Raw genomic sequence first — 19,455 nt, forward strand, 5'->3', positions numbered from 1 at the left:
AAACTTACTGTGAGTAACCCTCGAATTGTGTTTATGAAGACTAATAATAATGTTGACAGCAGAACTATACCAACTGACCTGAACCTCTTTGCTGCCCTCATGTGGCTCATTATTCTTGTGACGTGCAAACATCATAATCCATTTTTCATAGAATACATATTAAATCTAAGCAGCATGCATAACATTTTGCAACAAATGTAACATACATTTTGTTCATTATATTTCGATATTGTTTGACTATTTGTTTTGATCACCTGACTAGCGATAGCCGAAACCACAAAAAAAAAGAGGCATTTCTTTACTTTCTTTTTTTAAATACAGTTTTATTACATAAATGACGTAGTTTTGACAGTGTGGCCTTTTAACATAAAGACATTGTTTTACATTTCAGGTATTTTGGATGGGTGAACCTGCACAACAGAGCCATGAATTCCTCTCAGTCTTTTAGGTTTGTGCATGGGTTTGTATATTTCTTCAATTATTTGATTTGACCAAGCACAGAAAACCGCAGACCCTTCCTCCCCTCTTCCTCCCCTCTCCCTCCCCCCCCCCCCAGTGACCCCTCCCCCCAGCCCTGTCCTCTGTGCAGAGCTTCTTTTTCAGCCCCAGTTGTAAAGGTCCTGATCTGTAACGGTCAGGATATCTGTGACCAGGCCGGTGCCGATGGTTTTGTTTCCGTCTCTCAGAGTGAACCTCTGGCCTTTCTCCAGGACCATCGGCTGACGGAGCGTGAGCGTCAAGGAGGTGTCCTCCCCGGGCATCACCATTTCCTGAAGGAAGAAGAGAGGGATTGATTATTGTCCTAGAAAATCCTGTTATTGCACTACATTGTTTATTAGGCCTGCAACTAATAGATTTGTTTTAATGCAGAGAAATAGATTAGTTGTTTGCTCTATAAAATATCAGAAAATGTTCCCATTTTAAGAACTGGGATCAGATCATGTTGACTTCTGATAACTAATAAACATCAAATGTTGTTCACTTATGAACAGTAGGTCATTTGTAAGCATATTGAACTGCCTTGTTGTTGAAATGCACTATATACATAATCTTGCCTTTCCTAAATATATATATAAACAGTTGTATGCCATATTTGGTAATAAAACAGTTATGCATTCAATACTACCTTTAACAACTTTGACTGAAAATGTCAAAAAATCTAAATGTGTTACAGGTCAAAGCCTTTTTAGCATAACTTTTCTAATCCCTATGTAAACAAGAGATGCTAGTTTTACAGATTAGAAAACATCATAAAGTTGTTTGCCCTTGTTTACAGACACTAGCTGAGCGAACTCTTAGGGATGGAATTTAAACTCTATTCGACAAACATGGTTTTACTGAAACACACAAACCTTGTCCTCGGGCAGAGTGACCCTGCAGGCCATGTCCCAGGTCAGAGAGAACATGAGGGGCATGAAGTTGGAGACGAAGGGTTTGTGTCGGCCTCCCTCCTCCTTACTCAGAATATACACCTGCAACACAGGAAGCACAAACACCACACACACATCAGAGCTGCAATCAGTGGGAACAGTGAGTAATGCATTTCATAACAACATCACAAAAACTAAAAAAAGGCACTATTGACCCGTCAACAGTTTTAAAATAGCCAGTTAGATGAACCGATGGAGGCTATGTCCGTATATATCATTCAATGGTAGAAATGTCTCCATCAGAACTGTTTCCACCACAGTAAATATTCGTGTGTGAATTTGTGATCATGGCATGATGTCATTATTCGTATATAACCTTGCACAGGGTTCCTGCAGGTTTCGCCAACTCAAATGTAAGACTTTTTAAGACCACTTTGAATAGAATTTAAGACCTATTTCACGGCAAGAAAGTATGAAGGAAAATTGCTATGAAATTAGAAATACGTCCCATAATTACTTACAAAGTAAATGTATTCATGTTCAACATAAGAACAATGACTGAACATAACAGCATAACAGTACAGAACCGTGTTAGACAAAAAGTGAGTATGTGTCCCTGTGTGTGCGTGTTAGGGCGGTGCAATTCATTGGATTTGAAATCACAATTACGATTTGGGCCTGCCACAATTACGAAAACAAAATAATCGGAAAAAATATTATTTTGCTTTGCTAGGGTGTGACAGTGCACTACAACATATTTGATCTAATTTATTTTAGTCTAATTTATATTTATTTATCATATTTATTTATGTTTAGTAGCTTGTGGAAGTGCGCTCCAAAATATTTGTTGATCTTGTTTATTGGTATTTATTATTTTGATATTATTTATTTAAATGTATCATTTATTTAATGAATTTTTGGATTGGTTTTTCAGTTGAATTATACGTTCAGGGTAATCAACAGTTAAAAAGATACTGTTCAAATTATTATTTGTTTTAAAGTTCAATAAATTGAGGTTTTCAAAGTCAATGAATAATCGTATTTAATAATCGTGATATCAATTATTGTTTTTGTTTAATTTTTAATTATTGGCTACAAACACACAGCGTGACTCCGGTCAGGTAGAGACCGGTCTCCAGTCAGCACCGCTGCAGACTCGCTGTTTGAGGCCCACTCCCCCCTCCACACCGCTCCACACTTGTTGGTTTGGAACAGCCCTCAATATGGCGGACCCTCCGCGTGAACGCGCAAACGGAGGGGAAGGGTGTAGGGGTAGGGTGTAGGGGGCGGTTTGGGAATGGGCCGTAGACTCAAACGTCGCCCGGAGGTCCCCCGGTGTTGCTGTGGGAGCTGCTGCACTAGCTAACGCTACATTAGCAAAACAAACAATAATTTATTTTGCAAAATGTGTAGCGGGCTTCAAACACGTTCCCCTCCACTGGTTTCAACCAAGCACTAAATTCAATGTTTTCCAACCAAATACGGTTGAACTTCCCCATATTTATTTGTAAGTAGATTCGAAGATACATGAGTTTCTGACTGCCGCTAGCTGAAGCTTGGTTGGTTGCTAGGTTACTAGCTGGGTGTTCTCCGATAAGGGACCGGGGGAAACAAAGTCAGTGATGACTGGTTCCATGTTGATTTATTTCAATACAAATTGTTGGGGGGAACTGAAAGGCTCTTATCGTACTGGTTACTTTGCAGCCCGGACATTTCCCCCAAAACACATTTAGACGCGATCGCAACACAGAAGTATCTTTCAAATCGGATCATTTTTAAGACCTTTTAAATCATATTTAAGACCTTTCTTATTTTTTTGGTCATATTTAAGACCTTTTTAAGGCCTTCAATTTAGATGATCAAATGTAAGACTTTTTAAGACCCCGCGGGAACCCTGCTTGCAAATCAAGCTGCTGTTTGTATCAGAAAAGGAGCATTGCATTGTGGTTTCTGTTTTGTCATTGTCTTTAAATGGAAGATGAGCAAATGCTGCAGGAAAAGTCTTATCTTAGCAACATTACAACTTCAATTTTTCTGGAAAAAATGAGTTCCATTTTGAGTCTTTACTTTTGACCTCTGAAATAATGTGATGGAAGTATGGTATGGGTATTTTGAACCAATACTTCATTTACTTTACAGAACGACGTCCGTTTAAAATATATACCATTACAGAGGTAGAAGGTCGGCCAGTATTATTGGGCATACCTGGGCCTGGATTTTCCTGTGAGGCATGATGGATCCTGGTTTGCACATCACCATCCCTCTCCTGACCTCCTCTCTCTTCAAACTTCTAACCAAAGCGCCAAGATTATCTCCTGCCTCCGCCCGATCCAGAGACTTGTGGAACATCTCGATACCTGAGCAAAAGAAAGGACGGACAGAAAGGTGAAAATCATTCGTATGCACCGGATCTCAGTATATACAGTATATTATATTTGTGTTAGAAGCACAGGAGCTCCCCCTCTTTCTTTCTGTTGCTTCTTTCTTTCACTCACCTGTAACCACCGACTTGAAGCTGCGGTTGTGACCCACAAACTCACACTCGTCTCCCTTCTTAATGACCCCCCTCTCCATAGTGCCTGTCACCACTGTGCCTCTGCCTGAAAGACACAATCGATAAAACTCAGATTAGGAGAATGTCATTTTTTGACTTAATACAGAAATACACATTTTAAGATATACACTATTACAAGAAAAAATGCTAACAGTAAGGCTCCCCCTTAACTGAATTTAGATTTTAAGTTCTGCGTTGAGACAAAGTGTTCATGTTGCATTTCTTGCCTGTGTTTCATACCTGGGATTGAACACACTCCTTCAACGGGGAGGAGAAAAGGTTTTTCCAGCTGTCTTTTGGGGAGTGGGATGTATTCGTCCACCTTCTCCAGCAGATTCATCACCGCATTCACACCGAGTTCAGGCTCTCTGTTCTGGGAAGAGCAAAACAAAAACAATTCAGTCAAGACACCTCTCATCAGAGACTCAAAACGTTAAACTGCAAGTGAATTCAACGGTGGGTTACATCGACGTAGTTGTATCTAAACCCCTAAGATAGGTTACTGCCAGTCCCCCCCCACCTCACCTCCAGGGCGCAGAGAGCCGAGCCGATCACAACAGGTGCGTTGTCGCCATCGTATCCGAACTCTGTGAGCAGCTCACGGATCTCGATCTCCACCAGCTCCAGCATCTCTTTGTCGTCCACAACGTCGGCTTTGTTGATGAAAACAACCACGTGCTCCACGCCAATCTGCCGCGCCAACAGGATGTGCTCTCGTGTCTGAGGCATCTGGCCGTCGGTGCCCGCCACCACCAGGATGCAGCCGTCCATCTGGGCTGTGCCTGTAATCATGTTCTGAGAAAGAAAAGACATAGGTGTAATTCATTATGTTTCTGAGTACTTATTTAGTGCATAGTTTAGGGCTGTGCAATTAATCCAGGGTGTGTGCAGGAATCCTGAAGTCAAATGTAAAACCTTTGAAGACCTTTTTTAAGACCCTTTCCATACATTTTAAGACCTCATCGCCCCTTCGAGTTTTAACCGGTTACCTTGGCGACACACTTTACCTCACATTTACTATATACAGTATTGATTGTCCTTCCTCCTTATCTTCCAATCATTTGGACGCAGACTTGCATTTCCCCATAACGATGTTGCTTAGCAACCGGCGTAAACGGACCTTCACGCAGTATCAAGCAGTGAGCGTGCGATGTCCTGTTTAGATGACGTCAAATCCAACGGGATGCCATAAATAAACTACACAGAATCACACTACACACCTACGCAATGATTACATTCAGGCAGACTGTAGTATACAACCGCTTTGGACAATTTATATACTTATTGAAAACAAGCTACAAAATGTAATACCTTGGAAAATGCCGTTTAAGACTTTTTAATAGCCTTAATTCTCACTAATTTGATTGATCAACTTTTAATGCTTTTTAAGACCCCGCGGACCCCCTGTAATCGTACTTTAATATAGATTTTGGCTTGCAACGATTACGAAAACAACGTAATCGAAATAAAACGATCATTATTATTTTTATTTATTGGTTTTCCAGTTGAATTATACTTAAAGTTCAGGGTAATCAACTGTTAAAAACATACTGTTCAAATTTCTTTTTCAATAAATGGATGTTTTCAAAGTAAATGGATAACCGTTTTTAATAATCGTGATATCAATTATTGACCAAAATAATCGTGATTTATGATTTTTGCCATAATCGCACAGCCCTAGCATGGTTAGTTGTATATGCTTAAGGAGAAACAAGGATTCTGATGAATAGCACTTTCTAAGTCATGTTTGTTTTAGGTCTGGCGGGCAATACATTAGATTATTATTAGGGCTGTCAGTTGATTAAAATATTTTAATCGCGATTAATCCCATGACTGTCCATACTTAATCGCAAATGAATCGCAAATTTTTTATCTGTTTATCTGTTTTTAATACTCTTATCAACATATGAGTGGACAAATATGCTTTCTGCTAATGTTTATTATCATTTGAACAATGACAAATATTCTCATGAATATTAAACACAACAACCTCTGAACATTACAAATATTCGCCTCAATTCAACCTGGAACCTCTCATACAATACAAAGTGTGTGTGTTTGTGTGTGTGTGTGTGTGTGTGTGTGTGTGTGTGTGTGTGTGTGTGTGTGTGTGTGTGTGTGTGTGTGTGTGTGTGTGTGTGTGTGTGTGTGTGTGTGATGGATCGTTGGAGCTCTGTGCAGCTCAAGGCATATGCTCGAACGGGAGCTGCTTGGACGCTGCAATCATGTTGCGCGCACTATCCGTGCTGAGTGTGCTGACTTTTCCCACAATGTCCCCCTCTGTCTGGCTGCTTGCATAAAGTCAAGTGCTCGGCGCAGTTGTCAGCGAAATGTCGCTCCTCTGTTTTCATTGAAACAGCTCCTTATATCCGTTAGCGCAGCTAGCTAGCACCAGATGCTAACAACAGCAATACACGTAAGGTGTGCCTCGCTCGCTCGCGCCACACATACACACACACCCTCCCGGTCGATAGAGATGGTAGATGGTATTTTAGACTCGATGCGCTCTGAAACTACGGGGCGACCGAGGACAAAAAATACACATGCGTTAATCGCGTTAAAATAATTAGTGGCGTTTTTTTGCGTCAACACGTTAACTTGACAGCCCTAATTATTATACAAAGATGTTTATTATTTTCAAACAGTCTTCTTGCAACCCGGAATTGCAAAGAGTAGTTAAGGTGCAGATGAGGTTTGAGCATGTACACATATGTGGGTTACATACTGTATATATTTATTAACTTTTGAGTATAGCATAAGTGATATTCAACCCTATTGGTTGTATAGCACTAGCTCTAGTTTCCGGAGTCTGGTATAAATATAGTGTATTACCTTGACGTAGTCAGCATGACCAGGACAGTCCGTGTGAGCGTAATGTCTGTTGGCTGTGGTGTATTCTACATGAGAGGCGTTGATGGTGATTCCTCGGGCCTTCTCCTCAGGGGCATTGTCAATTTCTTCGTACTTTTTAAAGCTAGCTCCACCAGCTTCAGCGAGCACTGAGGACAAAAAAGGACACCAAGGTCACATTTATGAATTTTTTTTGTACCACAGCAATAGAAAAATGTGGTCTTGACTTTTCGTCATTTGCAAATTTAGTCTGCAGATCAAAAGTTAGGATATCAATTATTCTACCTTTTGTGATGGCTGCAGTCAGGGTGGTCTTTCCGTGATCCACATGGCCAATTGTTCCTATGTTTACATGGGGCTTGTCCCTGGTGTATGTCTTCTTCACCTCTACAGCAAAGGTCCTCCGACAAAGGGGCACAGCAGACTAGAATTCAAAGACACACACAGGTGTTATAAAATTGCAAAATAAAATGTTAAACAGTTTAACAGTGTGTGAATTCACAGTCACTCACCAATCTAATGGAGCTGTGTAGGAGGCTCGGCGAAGTCAGCTGTAGGGCTAAAGAGGGGATACAAATATAAGTAAATATACATTTAGATAATCTCTGACTATTTGACCAGATCATCATTGTCATTGTACTTAAAAAGCTAATAGAAAAACACTAAAATATTGTTTTATAAGCATGTATGTTGGTACCTGCATTGAACCAAATTCATCAGTCTTTTTTGATAGTAATATCACAGTAGATTACATTTACATAGTTACATCAGGTAGCTAAAATGAGCTCTGCAGCAGCTGACATCAAGCCATTAAACCCGATTAACCGGAGGACTCGACAGTGTCAATCTACTGCTTTTTATTCAAACAGTGGGTTCCATCAGCTTTATAGAGGTTTATAATATAGGTTTCAATCATAATTTCTCACTCAGTTGTCAGCCTCTGCTAGCTGTATCGTTAGCTAATACCGGATAATGTGACCTTGCGCTGCGATCCAAGAGTCATCAGCATCGCTTTGTATCATGATAGATTAGGTTTCTACAAACGCAAACAAGATACTATCTCAAGTGCAGAACAGACCAAGTTTATATAGATAAATACACTACCAACAAGCATAAAGAGTATGTTACTACAAGATAATTAAATAATTTTACCGGAGAAACATGCGCGCAATCCCAGCAACGACGCCATCTTGGATAGCTAGACAAATCAAAGACGGTCAACTAAAACAAGAGAGTAATGGGCAGCTCCGAAACTGTCTTTCTTCTTCTTTGTATTAGACCACATACTTCTTCTTCTTCTTCTTTCGTGTTTATTGGCAGTTGGCAAACCAACTTGTAGGTGCATTACCGCCACCAACTGGACTGGAGTGTGGACAAGAGACTATGCAGAAAACAATAAACAAAAAAAACAAAAAAAAACAAAGAACCAAAACTCTACATTATTTTAAATTGATCAATTTCTCTTAGAAACGTAATAATCTCATAATACATATTGCCTGATTTTTCCCCTACCAGCCCTTATAGCGACAAGTAATGGAATTTTGCTTTCTTCAGTGTCTTGAAAAGCACATTTCTCTGAGTACTATATTTCCTGCAAAGCAGTAAAACATGCTCAACAGTTTCTGGCTGGCTACAGTGTATACACTTTCCGGTTGGATGCTTTCCTATTATACTTAATGTATGATTGAGACCTGATGACCATCTACTCATCCGAGAAATGACATTTTCCTCCTTTCTTTTAAACCTCACCTTCCTTCCATCCCCCACATACCTTTGAATTGTATAAAGATGTCTTCCTGTATCACTAAGGTCCCAATGATCTTGCCATGTTGTTTGTGCATATTTCTGTATGAATGTTTTAACCTCCGCTTTGCTGAGTGTAACTTCTATGTTTATGTTCATAATTCTGAGTGTTTGTTTGGCCAGAATATCCACCTGTTCATTTCCCTCCACACCAACATGAGCAGGAACCCAGATGAAACGAGTTGCTATGCCTTTGATTTGCATTAAAATAAAACTTGCTGCTTTAACATCGCCAATCCATCCAAAACTTGTTAAATGTGACTCATTGTGCTCCCAGCAGTCTTTCAAAAATACTTTTCGCAGGATGACTATCACTATGCCCCTGAAGGTTTACCCAGTATGCCAACATTAACTTCACTCTTCTTATCCTTAAAGGCATTTCTCCCATTTCCACCTGTATTGCTGATACTGGAGATGTTTTAAAAGCTTCACTACAAATTATCAGGGCCTGAGCTTGTAGGACATCCAGTTTTTTAAGCTTTGATTTTGCTGCTGCCATGAACGCAATACACCCATAATCTAATACAGGTCTCATGAGTGCCCAATATATATTCAGAAGTGATAACCTAGTCGCTCCCCACTCCTGTCCCGCCAAACACCGAAGTACATTGTTGACCCAAGTTTTTACATTTATTTTGAACTTTCCTATATGATTGCTCCATGTTTAGACCACATACTGTAAAGATTAGACGGACCAGGCGCTCAAAAGGTGTGTTGCTGCCCTCTGACGTTACTACTTGTTAGTTGATAGATGATCATTTCAACAGTTGTGTATCTTTATATATAATCCACACATTTACCATTGTTTCCAGAGCAATTTGTATTTAGATAGGAATGCTAAGAAAACATGTTCTCGGGCTTTAGCATGTACTAAACTACAGTTTTAATCACTGCAGCTGCTGATCCATAAACCATACATTCATTGGCTCCAAAGTTGTCATCTTTAGCAGCAGACAAAATAGCGTTTTATCATAAATGTGTATTCTGCAAAACAGTATAATTAATAGCTATAGTAGAGTACTCCCGCTCTATAGCTACTAATAATGCTAGTATAATACAAATAAAACAATTACTTATTAAATCCCTTTAATAAGAACAATTGTCAAACTGAACGTTTTAGGACGCCTGTACAGGAGATAGAGAGAAAATCTGTTTGAAAAAGTGCTTTATTATTTCTTTGGTAATGTTTATTGAGAGAATTGTATTTCCTACTCTGGAGCCAGCTGGGGTTTTGACAGAAACATTTCTGGGTAATCTGAGTGGAGGTACTCCTCTCTTGGACTGATACTCTTTGAACGTCTTCCGTATAAACGTCACATATTTACCGTAAACACGGAAATATAGTGGAGTTTGGTATTCTGCCTCTCAAAAACAGCTTGAATTACGCTTCATTTACGAAAAAATGTATTCTGAATGAATGACGTTTTTTAACAAATCGTAAAGACTGAAATGACTTTGGGTTGAAGAAAGTAGTTTGGCTAAAAACCCCACAATTCAGCTTGCCCATTTGGTACAAGTTTTACGGTACAGCATGGCAGCCTCCTTACACTCGTGTTAGCTAGAATGTTCTGGCGCATTCGTATTACTGTGTTTAAAGGGGAGTCATCTTGTTTCTAAAACACCCCGTGAGTACATCCAACACGATTTGAAAGGACGTTTGTAAAGGTAAAGTGTGTTAATTTTAAGGCTTATGTATGGATGTATTTTATAAAGCTAGTTGTGTAAAGCTCAACAACAGTGACTGCCCTCAATGTTAGCATCTTGAGAGTTAAATGGGTTTGCTCTATGTTTGGGCTTCTGTTCTGTACGTCATTTCTGAATCTAGTTGTGGCTGATATTATGATAGTATGGACGCAGATTTAGTTTTTTTTTGTACAATAAATTCGTTTTTATAGGGAAATATAATTTTCACAAAAAGAGATGGGCTTACTCCAACACACTATATGTTCTTGAATACATAAAGAAAAAGAAAATATATAAATATTTAATGTTTTTCTCCTCAGCTCCATAATGGCAGAAAACAGACAGCCAAAAAGATATCCCCAGAACCTAGGGGGGGTTTTGCAGCTGGCTGTGGATGCTGGTTCAGCCGCAGAGGGACCTTCTCCTATTGAGCCCATGTCAGAGGAGGTAAAGGCCTCTTACTATATTATGTTTGTGTTAACTATATTTAAACCTTGAGAAGGGTTTGAACAGAAACCCTTACACCCCAACACCTTGCTAAGTCCAAGGTCAGACTTTCTATTTTGGTCAATTGTATTTCATTACCATAATTGGAAAAAAAAAGGAGCAGCAAACACTGACTTTCAACACCGTTAGCCTCATACTTGAGTTTTTAATAGAATAAGGAAGGGAGAATAACAAATACCAAAACGATGCATACACAATTATCGACAGACATACCTGGTGTAAGAACAAGTGTGCATTCTTTAAACCATGATTTAATAACACTATTTAATACAACTGTTTGTTTATTTAATGATTTAAAAGTGAGTTCCTTCTCTTTTTGATAATATATTGCGGGTTCTATTTCTCCGTTTGGATACTTGTTTGTTCGAAAATGCATCAAAGAAAACCGAGAAACATTTTTATACTTCTGTCTTTCTTTTTCCAGAGGAAACTGTGGCTGAAAGGTGCGCTCGCAGAAGTCTGCAAAGGACAGATGGATGAGGTGGAGCAAATTAAGAAGTGCTTGGAAGTCTTAAAACACGAGCGAGATGCTGAGAATGAGAGAGGAGAGGAGGAACGGGGCGAAGAAGATGAAGATGAGCGGGAATCAATCTTTGACATACTGTCAGAGTTGTGTGAGAATTTGGACAATGCTCGAGGTTTGTAATTAACACCATTAGAGTTGACATTTTCTTTAGATCAGATGTTGCAGCTACAAATAGGTTATGAATGAAATACTATATGTGCTCTATCCTGACTGTGTGTCTTCTTCCTGTTCTTCACAGACCTAATGACTCTTGGCGGACTGGATTTGAGCATCTCCCAGTATCTGTGTCATTCCCGAAGTGGACTGAGGTGGCGCGCTGCCCATCTCATCGCTTCCTGTGCCCAGAACATGCCGCAGGTGCAGATCCACTTGTTCAAACTCGGGGCGCTGCCGAAACTGCTGCAGCTGACGGACTCGGACCCCAACCCCACCGTCAGAGTGAAGGCCCTTTACGCTGTGTCGTGTGAGTATCTTAAGACAGAGAGGAGAATCCACAAGGCAGTTCATTCTCAAAACTGACTACTTAAAACTTGGATATAATAAGTTAAAAAAGTTTCATTACAAGCCTTAATTGTGTTTCTGACAGAATTGAAAGATTAAAGCGATAAGTCTAGATTGTAATCGCTTGACTTTTAGGATACTTTAAATCAGCAAGGAATTGGGAAAGTTGGGAAGATGCTTCATTTTATGTTCATTTTCATGTTTTTAAGGTTAGGAGTTATCTTAGTAATAGAAGTAATTAGTTTCTACTAATCTGGTGTTACATTTACAACATGATTTGTCTAAACCAAAAATCTTTTATTGGTTTAATAAAAATGTCTTTCTGGCGTCCCACACTAGCTTAGCTTTAAATAATCATTATCAAAAATAAAATGTAATCTCCAAAGCTTATTAAATAAACAAAGTGAATACAGAAATGGAAAACTGTGTTACTTAATTTCGGCTTCATGAGATTTCCTGTTTTTGTTACCTTGGAGGGCCTTGAATTTTAACCCTAAAAAGCCGTTCAAACCTTGAGGAAACAGTACCCCTCACATAGAGCTGCTCGATTATGGCAAAAATCATAATCTCGATTATTTGGGTCAATAATTGATATAAAGATTATTAAAACCGATTATCCATTTACTTTGAAAACATCAATTTATTGGAGAAAAATGTTTTGAAGAGTTTGTTTTCAACAGTTGATTACCCTGAACTTTAAGTATAATTAAACTGAAAAACCAATTAAAAAAAAAAAAAATTATTTAAAGAAAAGCAATAATAATAATAAAAAAATAATCGTTTTATTTCAATTACGTTGTTTTCGTAATCGTTGCAAGCCATAATCGTAATTGCGATTAATACGATTAATTGAGCAGCCCTACCCTCACAACAACATTTGAACTGTATCCTGTTGGGACTTTAGGTCTGGTTCGAGAACAGGAGGAAGGACTGAAGGAGTTCTTGTCCAACGATGGTTACTCTGTGCTGATGAGAGGGATGCAGTCGGACAACGAGAAGCTCAGGACCAAGTCGGCATTTCTTCTGCTCAACCTGCTGATGGCTGAACCCGAACAGAAAGGTACGGAGAAGAGAGACTTGGGGACAGAATGGAGTCAAAGTAAAACAAAGATCTTAAGGGGGAGATAGCACTACAACAGTGTATGCCACATATAAGTAATGAATATCATCTGATGACTGTGAACCTGAATATTTATACTAGTCATACATCTGTAATAAGATATTTTTGTTTAGGCTCCTATTCAAATATTTAAAGTTTAGACGTATAAGAGCTTAGAACATGATGATAAAGTATTTGATGGCTATCCCCAAGCTCTATTATGTTATATGTTCGGTTGAATACCTTTTTTTTGTTCGGTTGAGTACCTTTTTTTTACCAAGATTTTTTAAATGTAATACTTTTGACCACTCAGGATTTGATAAACATGAACAAAAATCCCTCAAACCATCTCGTCATGACCTTGATGAACCACATGTAAAAAACCTATGCAGTGTGACAAGCATTATAGTGCTGACTCTGTAAAGTAGTTTATTTAACTTTGGTCTGTCTATCTGTTTCCCTTCCTACAGACACAGTTGTTTCCATGGGAATGGTTCAGCAGCTGGTATCTGTTCTCCGCACACCTCACTCACCTGTCCATGAACACGTGCTCGGCGCCCTCTGCTGGTAAGAAACACTCTCTACCTTACTTCCTCACACTTTGATATTTATGCTTCACATTATTAACATACCCTCTGGTGTCTGTGTAGTCTAGTGGAAGAGTGTCCGAAGGGCCTCAAGGACTGCAGTACTCCTGCTCTGGGTCTGGAGGAGTTACTCAAACAGCGATTCAAGGAGCTCAAAGGAAAAGAAGAGAGTGAGGTAATATATCTGTCTTTGAGCCTAATTGAAACATATATTTAAACTGAAACCATGTAGGAAGCTGTGATAAAACAATGTCTTTACTTTTTATTTCATAAGAAAGGAGACATGGTTATAAGACAGTTGTTTTTTCTCATGTACAGAATTACTAATGCATGGCTGCATAATCTAGTGTTGAGGAAAAATGTCCGGTGCCTTGCTCAAGGGCACCACGGCAGGGCCCAGGAGGTGAACTGGGACCTCTCCAAGTAGCAGTCCACACTCCATACTTTAAGTCTGTTCGGGGACTTGAACCAGCGACCCTACAGCTCACAGTCCAAGACCCTACTGACTGAGCCACTGCTCATATATGTGAATAGGGAATTTTAGGACAATAAGGATAGCCGTTTTGGGAAAGACATCTATATTGTATAAATTGGCTTAATAATCGTCCATGAACCAGTTTTTTAAGTCACTTTTTTTGTTTCTAACAGGAAGAACTTGAGTTCTGTGAGCGTTTGAGAGGCTTGTGTTTCCACGGGCCGCAGGCAGATGACAATGGGATGGATCGCTGAAATCTAAATAACCTCACCGGTTTTTGATATCAGTGTCCAAAGATGTAACCGAACATTTATGATCGTGGCTTGTGGATGTTCAGTAACATCTTTGTATTTTACCACAGATGTTGTCCATATTTTTGCATGTCACACAAAGGCTGGATTTTACTGTGTAAATAGGTGAAATGTATAGAAAATACCTTTTCGAGTCAGCTGTTATTTTAGTCCAGTGTTTTCAGCTCTTCATATCCTAATTGTAATACCTAACAAAATGTCATTCACAATCACATGTAATGGGAAGTATTTTTATGTTTGATGTGTTAATATGTGTATACATCTCAAAGTGAGTTTATTAACATGTGTAACTCGTTTAATTGTTGCAAGTTAGGTTTGTTTGATGTCTTGCGGTTAAAGTGTTTCATGTCACAGTAGTTGATTGTCTCTTAAAACCTGACTCAGAATTATGAACATCATTGTCAACTTTTTTTCACCATATGTATTTATTTATTATTTACAAAAGCCATTTGTGTATTTATACATATAATGGTTAGCTCACATTTGCCACCACAGGCACAACTTACACAAACACATGGATATCACACAAAATTCAAATATTTTGGCACAAATAAGAGAATACAGATATTATTCTAAACTGTATGTGGAGTTTCTTTTTTTTATTTTGATTGTAAACTGTGGTATTTAAATATCTTGCTGTTTAATAACTTGTTTGAAATTAGCCAGTAGCCATCAAGTGTTGGAAAAAAAGGAGAACTGTCTTTCTAGTTTCCTCTTTTCCTGTACTTAATGTGTTATAATTAAACACTAATAAGACCTACATGAAGTTTTTATAGGTAGTTTTAGTATTCACGAGGCTGATTGAGATACTCTAGGGATGCCTCATGGATGCTGTTTAGGACCTCTTCCATTTGGAAAAGTCGTCCTTGTTCTGCACTGCCTTTATATCGCCCACAGCTATTAGTAACTGTGCAGAATAATACGTCACCATGACGAGAGCATTACCGTACTCCATTGGCGGCGTCGCCTTGAAAATCTGCAGAGCCAGCGACAGGTCGGACACCATGAAGGACAAACTCCCCAACAGGGTTGCTGTGTGGCGGGATCTGATGGCTAATGCCCCCATTACAGCAATCAAAACAACATAGATCCCCACAGCTGGAACCAGTAGCTCTGAGTCTGGCGCTGTCTGCAGGAATGGAAATATGTAGATGTAAAAACCTCCTCCTATCATAAAAAGGATAAGATACAGAAAACGAAAACAGATGGAAGAGGAAGCGGAATATGCTGAATAATTGCTGGAGAGGAAGGTGAATGAGTAGAGCAGGTGAGCCGCAGCAAACGCTCCCATTCCTGCAACAGATAAGTGAGATGCTTAGGACAAACAATGCATTAATGACTAGATACATATCGAGTACAAAAATACTTGCAAAATCCATTAGGATTATTTTCATATTTACATCTATAGACATTGCACATAAATATATTCTCTTTTAGGACTAGCACTATTGACCGGATGGGCTGCAATTTACAATTATTTTCATTACTAATTAATTGTTTGGTCTATAAAATTGTTAGAATATGTCTATCCAAATAACCAATGTTTAAGGTGATGTTTTAAAATGTCTTGTTTTGTCAGTTCAAAGCCCAAAGCACTATATACTTGTACTTTTAATCCACTACATTTTGGAAGCCAATTTTGTACTTTTTACTTCACTGGAATTATTGAAAAACTTCCTTTATAGGTTCAGATGATTGACTTATACAACATATAAATAAACTGATACACAACATATTATAATATAATTATAGGTTAAGATATCCAGCACCAGTTAAGAAAGCAAATGTGTCCACCTTTACCAGCTGTGATGAACACAACACAATCCACTAATTGAATACGGGAGAAGGGAGTAAATTGAGCCAGTGGGTAAATTGAACCACCCCCTGTAACCAAGCAACGCCTTATAGTTGTAATCACGTGACCAGAAATTATGCAAGCTCCTCCCATTTCTCATTGCCTGTGAAAGAGAGATGCTCATTGTGGTCTGGTAAGTAAACATTTTTACAAAAAAACGTTTTTTGCTTGTCAAAGTACATTTTCTAGATGTCAGCTATATCGGCTGTCATGTAAAAAAAAAAAGTATCCACGTTTAAACAAATATATGTTGATGTGTTGGCAGCGTATTAAACCATGTGAATCATTAAGCTAAAGTTGATAGCCTAGAATTTTAATGCTAGGCTATTTTTTCTAAAATGGTGGCTATGGGGTAAAGTGAACCATGGGCCTTGGGGTAAGTTGAGCCAGTTTTTGAATGGAGAAATTAATGATAGTAGGCCAAGTTGATAATAAGAGCTCATTGTAGGCTACATTTAAAGTTGTATTTACCCTGTTTTTGATTGGTAAGATGTATGAAATTGTATCACCATTTGTATGATTACTTTTCCTTTTAACATGTTAAAAAAAAATCAATCAATTCAATCGAAATGTATATAAAAAATATTTGAAAAACTAAACTTGTATTTGGTTTGTAATTTATTTTTTATAGTTACCTTTAAGATTTGTTGTAGGTATGCCCAGGTTTGAACAGGTATGCCCAGGTTTGAACAGTGGTTCAATTTACCCCCTGACCTGGCTCAACTTACCCCTAACCCGGGGCAAGTTGAGCCACAAGACCACTTATTTTTAAGAAGTAATATTTGGACTGCCCTTGATCAAATATTAATTATTATCATTGCCATTGATAGGAGACATCCTGAATTATAGGTATGTGATTTCATTTTTACTATGTGTCATTTCTCCTTGCTTAGAGGACAGCATAACTAAAACATGGCTCAACTTATTCCACTCTCCCCTATACATGATTGAACTACTTTTTTGTACTTTAAGTATATTTTGATGCCAAGGCTTTCTACTTTTACTGAAATGGGCCATATTATGCTCATCCGCCCCTTAGCTTATCACTTACAATGTGTTGGAGTGCTAGCCAATAGGGCTGCGTTACAGAAGGAATCCAATTGAGGCGTTTCAGACAATTTGATGTTGTTACTTTTACCTAAGTATAAAATCTGAGTACTTCTTCAACCACTGTTTATTTCAAATCTTTAAAATACCCCAACAAACTCTTACCGTGCAGAAAATGCTCAGGCCACACCAGGCACCAGTCCCCCACAGCAGAGCAGACCAGTCCTCCCACCACACCCAGCACACTCTGACCTCCATTCCAGCTCAGCACGGCTGCCGCCAGCAGCAGAACGGGGGCCGTTTTGACGGCTGCAAACATGATGGACCCCGTGGAGTCAGGAGTCCAAAGGTAGAAGTACAAAGCTGTGGACAAAAAGAAAGGCAGGAGAGAGAGAAAGAGAGCACAAGACTGACAAGAGAAAGAAAGAAAGAAACAAGGAGACAGGTCACAACATGAATTCTCAAGAATTTGTTGAAATTTGACATATTTATCCATTTCACATGCAGAAAGTTGGGGCTGTAAATGGGAGTAAATTATTTGTAGGTACCGTGTATCTCCTCTGCCGCCTGTCGTAGGCATGAGTGTCAAGGATGTCCATCGTCTCACAGTCAGTCGGTCTCAGTTGGATGAACCTGTCTTCTTTTTTCTTTTGTCTTTACTGTCTTTGTTACAGACACATACATCCAGATGTTCTCGTCTTGTTCCCTCCAGTGTGGAATCTCTGCTGCTTCTCTCAGTCTGATGGAATTCCACACGAATGAACTTTGTCCCGATCTTTGCTGTCTGACTGTACGCTGATAATCAATGTTCTGCCTGTTTCACTTCTCTGCTGACCTTTAACATCTTCAGCTGGGATATGTTGATGACATCAACACAAAAGGGGCAAAGTTGATTTAGTAGTAAACTCATATAATAAAGGTTGTTACATCTTTAACCTCTCATGATTGTTGGCATGGACACATTATTGTTGGAGAAAGGCCCAGAAAAAGTACCTTCTTTAGTAGTTTAATTATATTTCTAGACCTAATGACAAATGAACTATTCATCTCTGCAACAACTATAACTAGAAAGCAAAAAAGTTGACTGCGGTATTTATTTGTGAATAAATAATAATCTCATAAAAGAAAAGCATTTCGCAGTGCATTGTTTAAGTTAACCACAGTGGTGGAAAAAGTATTCAGATTATTTACTTTAGTAAAAGTAGGGGAGACCAGGGACAGTTGCAACACGGGTCGGTTGTAACCATAGACTGTATAAAGGTTGTAACACCTTCAATATCTCCAATCACAAACAAGCTAGAGTGATGAAACTCACTCTGCACATGCGCAGTTAGATGGTAAGATCGCTGAGAAAAAAAGGAGCCACGTTTGAATTTCTCGCGTAAGATATCAGCAAAAGTGTGTTTCTGAGGTAAAATATTAACTAAAATGATATAATGTATTTTTTGGATACTGTCTTGAGTTCAAATGTCTAGGAATCCAAACTAGTATTATTAGAATCACTGTTTTGTAAGCTACAAATATAATTAGCTAAATATGGGTCAAGCTAGAAATCAGGCAGGCTCACAGGGGATGGAAGCAAGACTGGTGGTCCTGGGACGGTTGGAACGGGACGGTTGTAACATGGCACATTTACAATGATGGCTCATTTGCTTGAATGATCAATTCATTCAAGCATACAGTTGTATTGTTGATTGGTGTGCATTGTCCCTGTAAAAATAAACAGAATAAAATACTGTACAGTAGGCCTAAAGTGTGTGTGTTTGTGTGTTTACAGTATGCCAAATGTTAGAAAGAGGAAGACAGACAGGGGAGTGCCACTTGCTCTGCTGCAGAGGGCCTCAAATGAAGTTGCAACAGATAAGTGAGATGCTTAGGACAAACAATGCATTAATGACTAGATACATATCAAGTACAAAAATACTTGCAAAATCCATTAGGATTATTTTCATATTTACATCTATAGACATTGCACATACATATATTCTCCTTTAGGCCTAGCACTATTGACCGGATGGGCTGCAATTTACAATTATTCAGGGAAGTGGCAAAGTCCCTGGATATATGCCATGTCACCCTGTACCGGTTCCATACAAAGAGGCTGAGGTTGGAGAGTCAGGGATCACAAACACCCCCAAGAGTAGGCTACTGGACACCAAAGAAGGTGTTCTCAACAGAGCAGGTGATGCTTTTGAGAGACTATCTGATGGAGGCAGCTGATTTATATTATGATCTCAGCTCAAAGGAGGTAGGTCTACATAATTAAGGTAGAAGCACCTCTCAGAGA

At 38.9% G+C, this 19,455-nt stretch overlaps 3 protein-coding genes across 3 annotated transcripts; 1 reads left to right on the forward strand and 2 right to left on the reverse strand.

The window, feature by feature from the left end:
* Window positions 1-550: 550 nt before the first annotated feature.
* Window positions 551-8,036, reverse strand: tufm (Tu translation elongation factor, mitochondrial). Its single transcript, XM_079646876.1, has 10 exons — window positions 7,927-8,036; window positions 7,287-7,333; window positions 7,060-7,198; window positions 6,757-6,923; window positions 4,450-4,719; window positions 4,165-4,297; window positions 3,866-3,970; window positions 3,576-3,727; window positions 1,353-1,472; window positions 551-770 (listed from the first exon to the last, which is right to left on the reverse strand). Exons 1-10 carry the CDS (start codon window positions 7,961-7,963, stop codon window positions 600-602), a joined length of 1,341 nt encoding a protein of 446 aa, XP_079503002.1. The 5' UTR covers window positions 7,964-8,036; the 3' UTR covers window positions 551-599.
* Window positions 8,037-9,899: 1,863 nt separating this feature from the next.
* hspbp1 (HSPA (heat shock 70kDa) binding protein, cytoplasmic cochaperone 1) lies at window positions 9,900-14,659 on the forward strand. The gene is made up of 8 exons (XM_079641700.1): window positions 9,900-10,242; window positions 10,581-10,707; window positions 11,192-11,405; window positions 11,532-11,756; window positions 12,699-12,854; window positions 13,364-13,460; window positions 13,544-13,655; window positions 14,129-14,659. The coding sequence occupies exons 2-8, from the start codon at window positions 10,588-10,590 to the stop codon at window positions 14,207-14,209; spliced, it is 1,005 nt and encodes a 334-aa protein (XP_079497826.1). The 5' UTR covers window positions 9,900-10,242; window positions 10,581-10,587; the 3' UTR covers window positions 14,210-14,659.
* Window positions 14,660-14,664: 5 nt separating this feature from the next.
* On the reverse strand, window positions 14,665-17,992 carry tmem86b (transmembrane protein 86B). The gene is made up of 3 exons (XM_079641701.1): window positions 17,717-17,992; window positions 17,334-17,577; window positions 14,665-15,559 (listed from the first exon to the last, which is right to left on the reverse strand). Exons 1-3 carry the CDS (start codon window positions 17,765-17,767, stop codon window positions 15,102-15,104), a joined length of 753 nt encoding a protein of 250 aa, XP_079497827.1. The 5' UTR covers window positions 17,768-17,992; the 3' UTR covers window positions 14,665-15,101.
* Window positions 17,993-19,455: the final 1,463 nt, after the last annotated feature.

Source organism: Notothenia rossii (genome assembly GCF_949606895.1).
Source record: "Notothenia rossii genome assembly, chromosome: 8".
Taxonomy (NCBI): domain Eukaryota; kingdom Metazoa; phylum Chordata; class Actinopteri; order Perciformes; family Nototheniidae; genus Notothenia; species Notothenia rossii.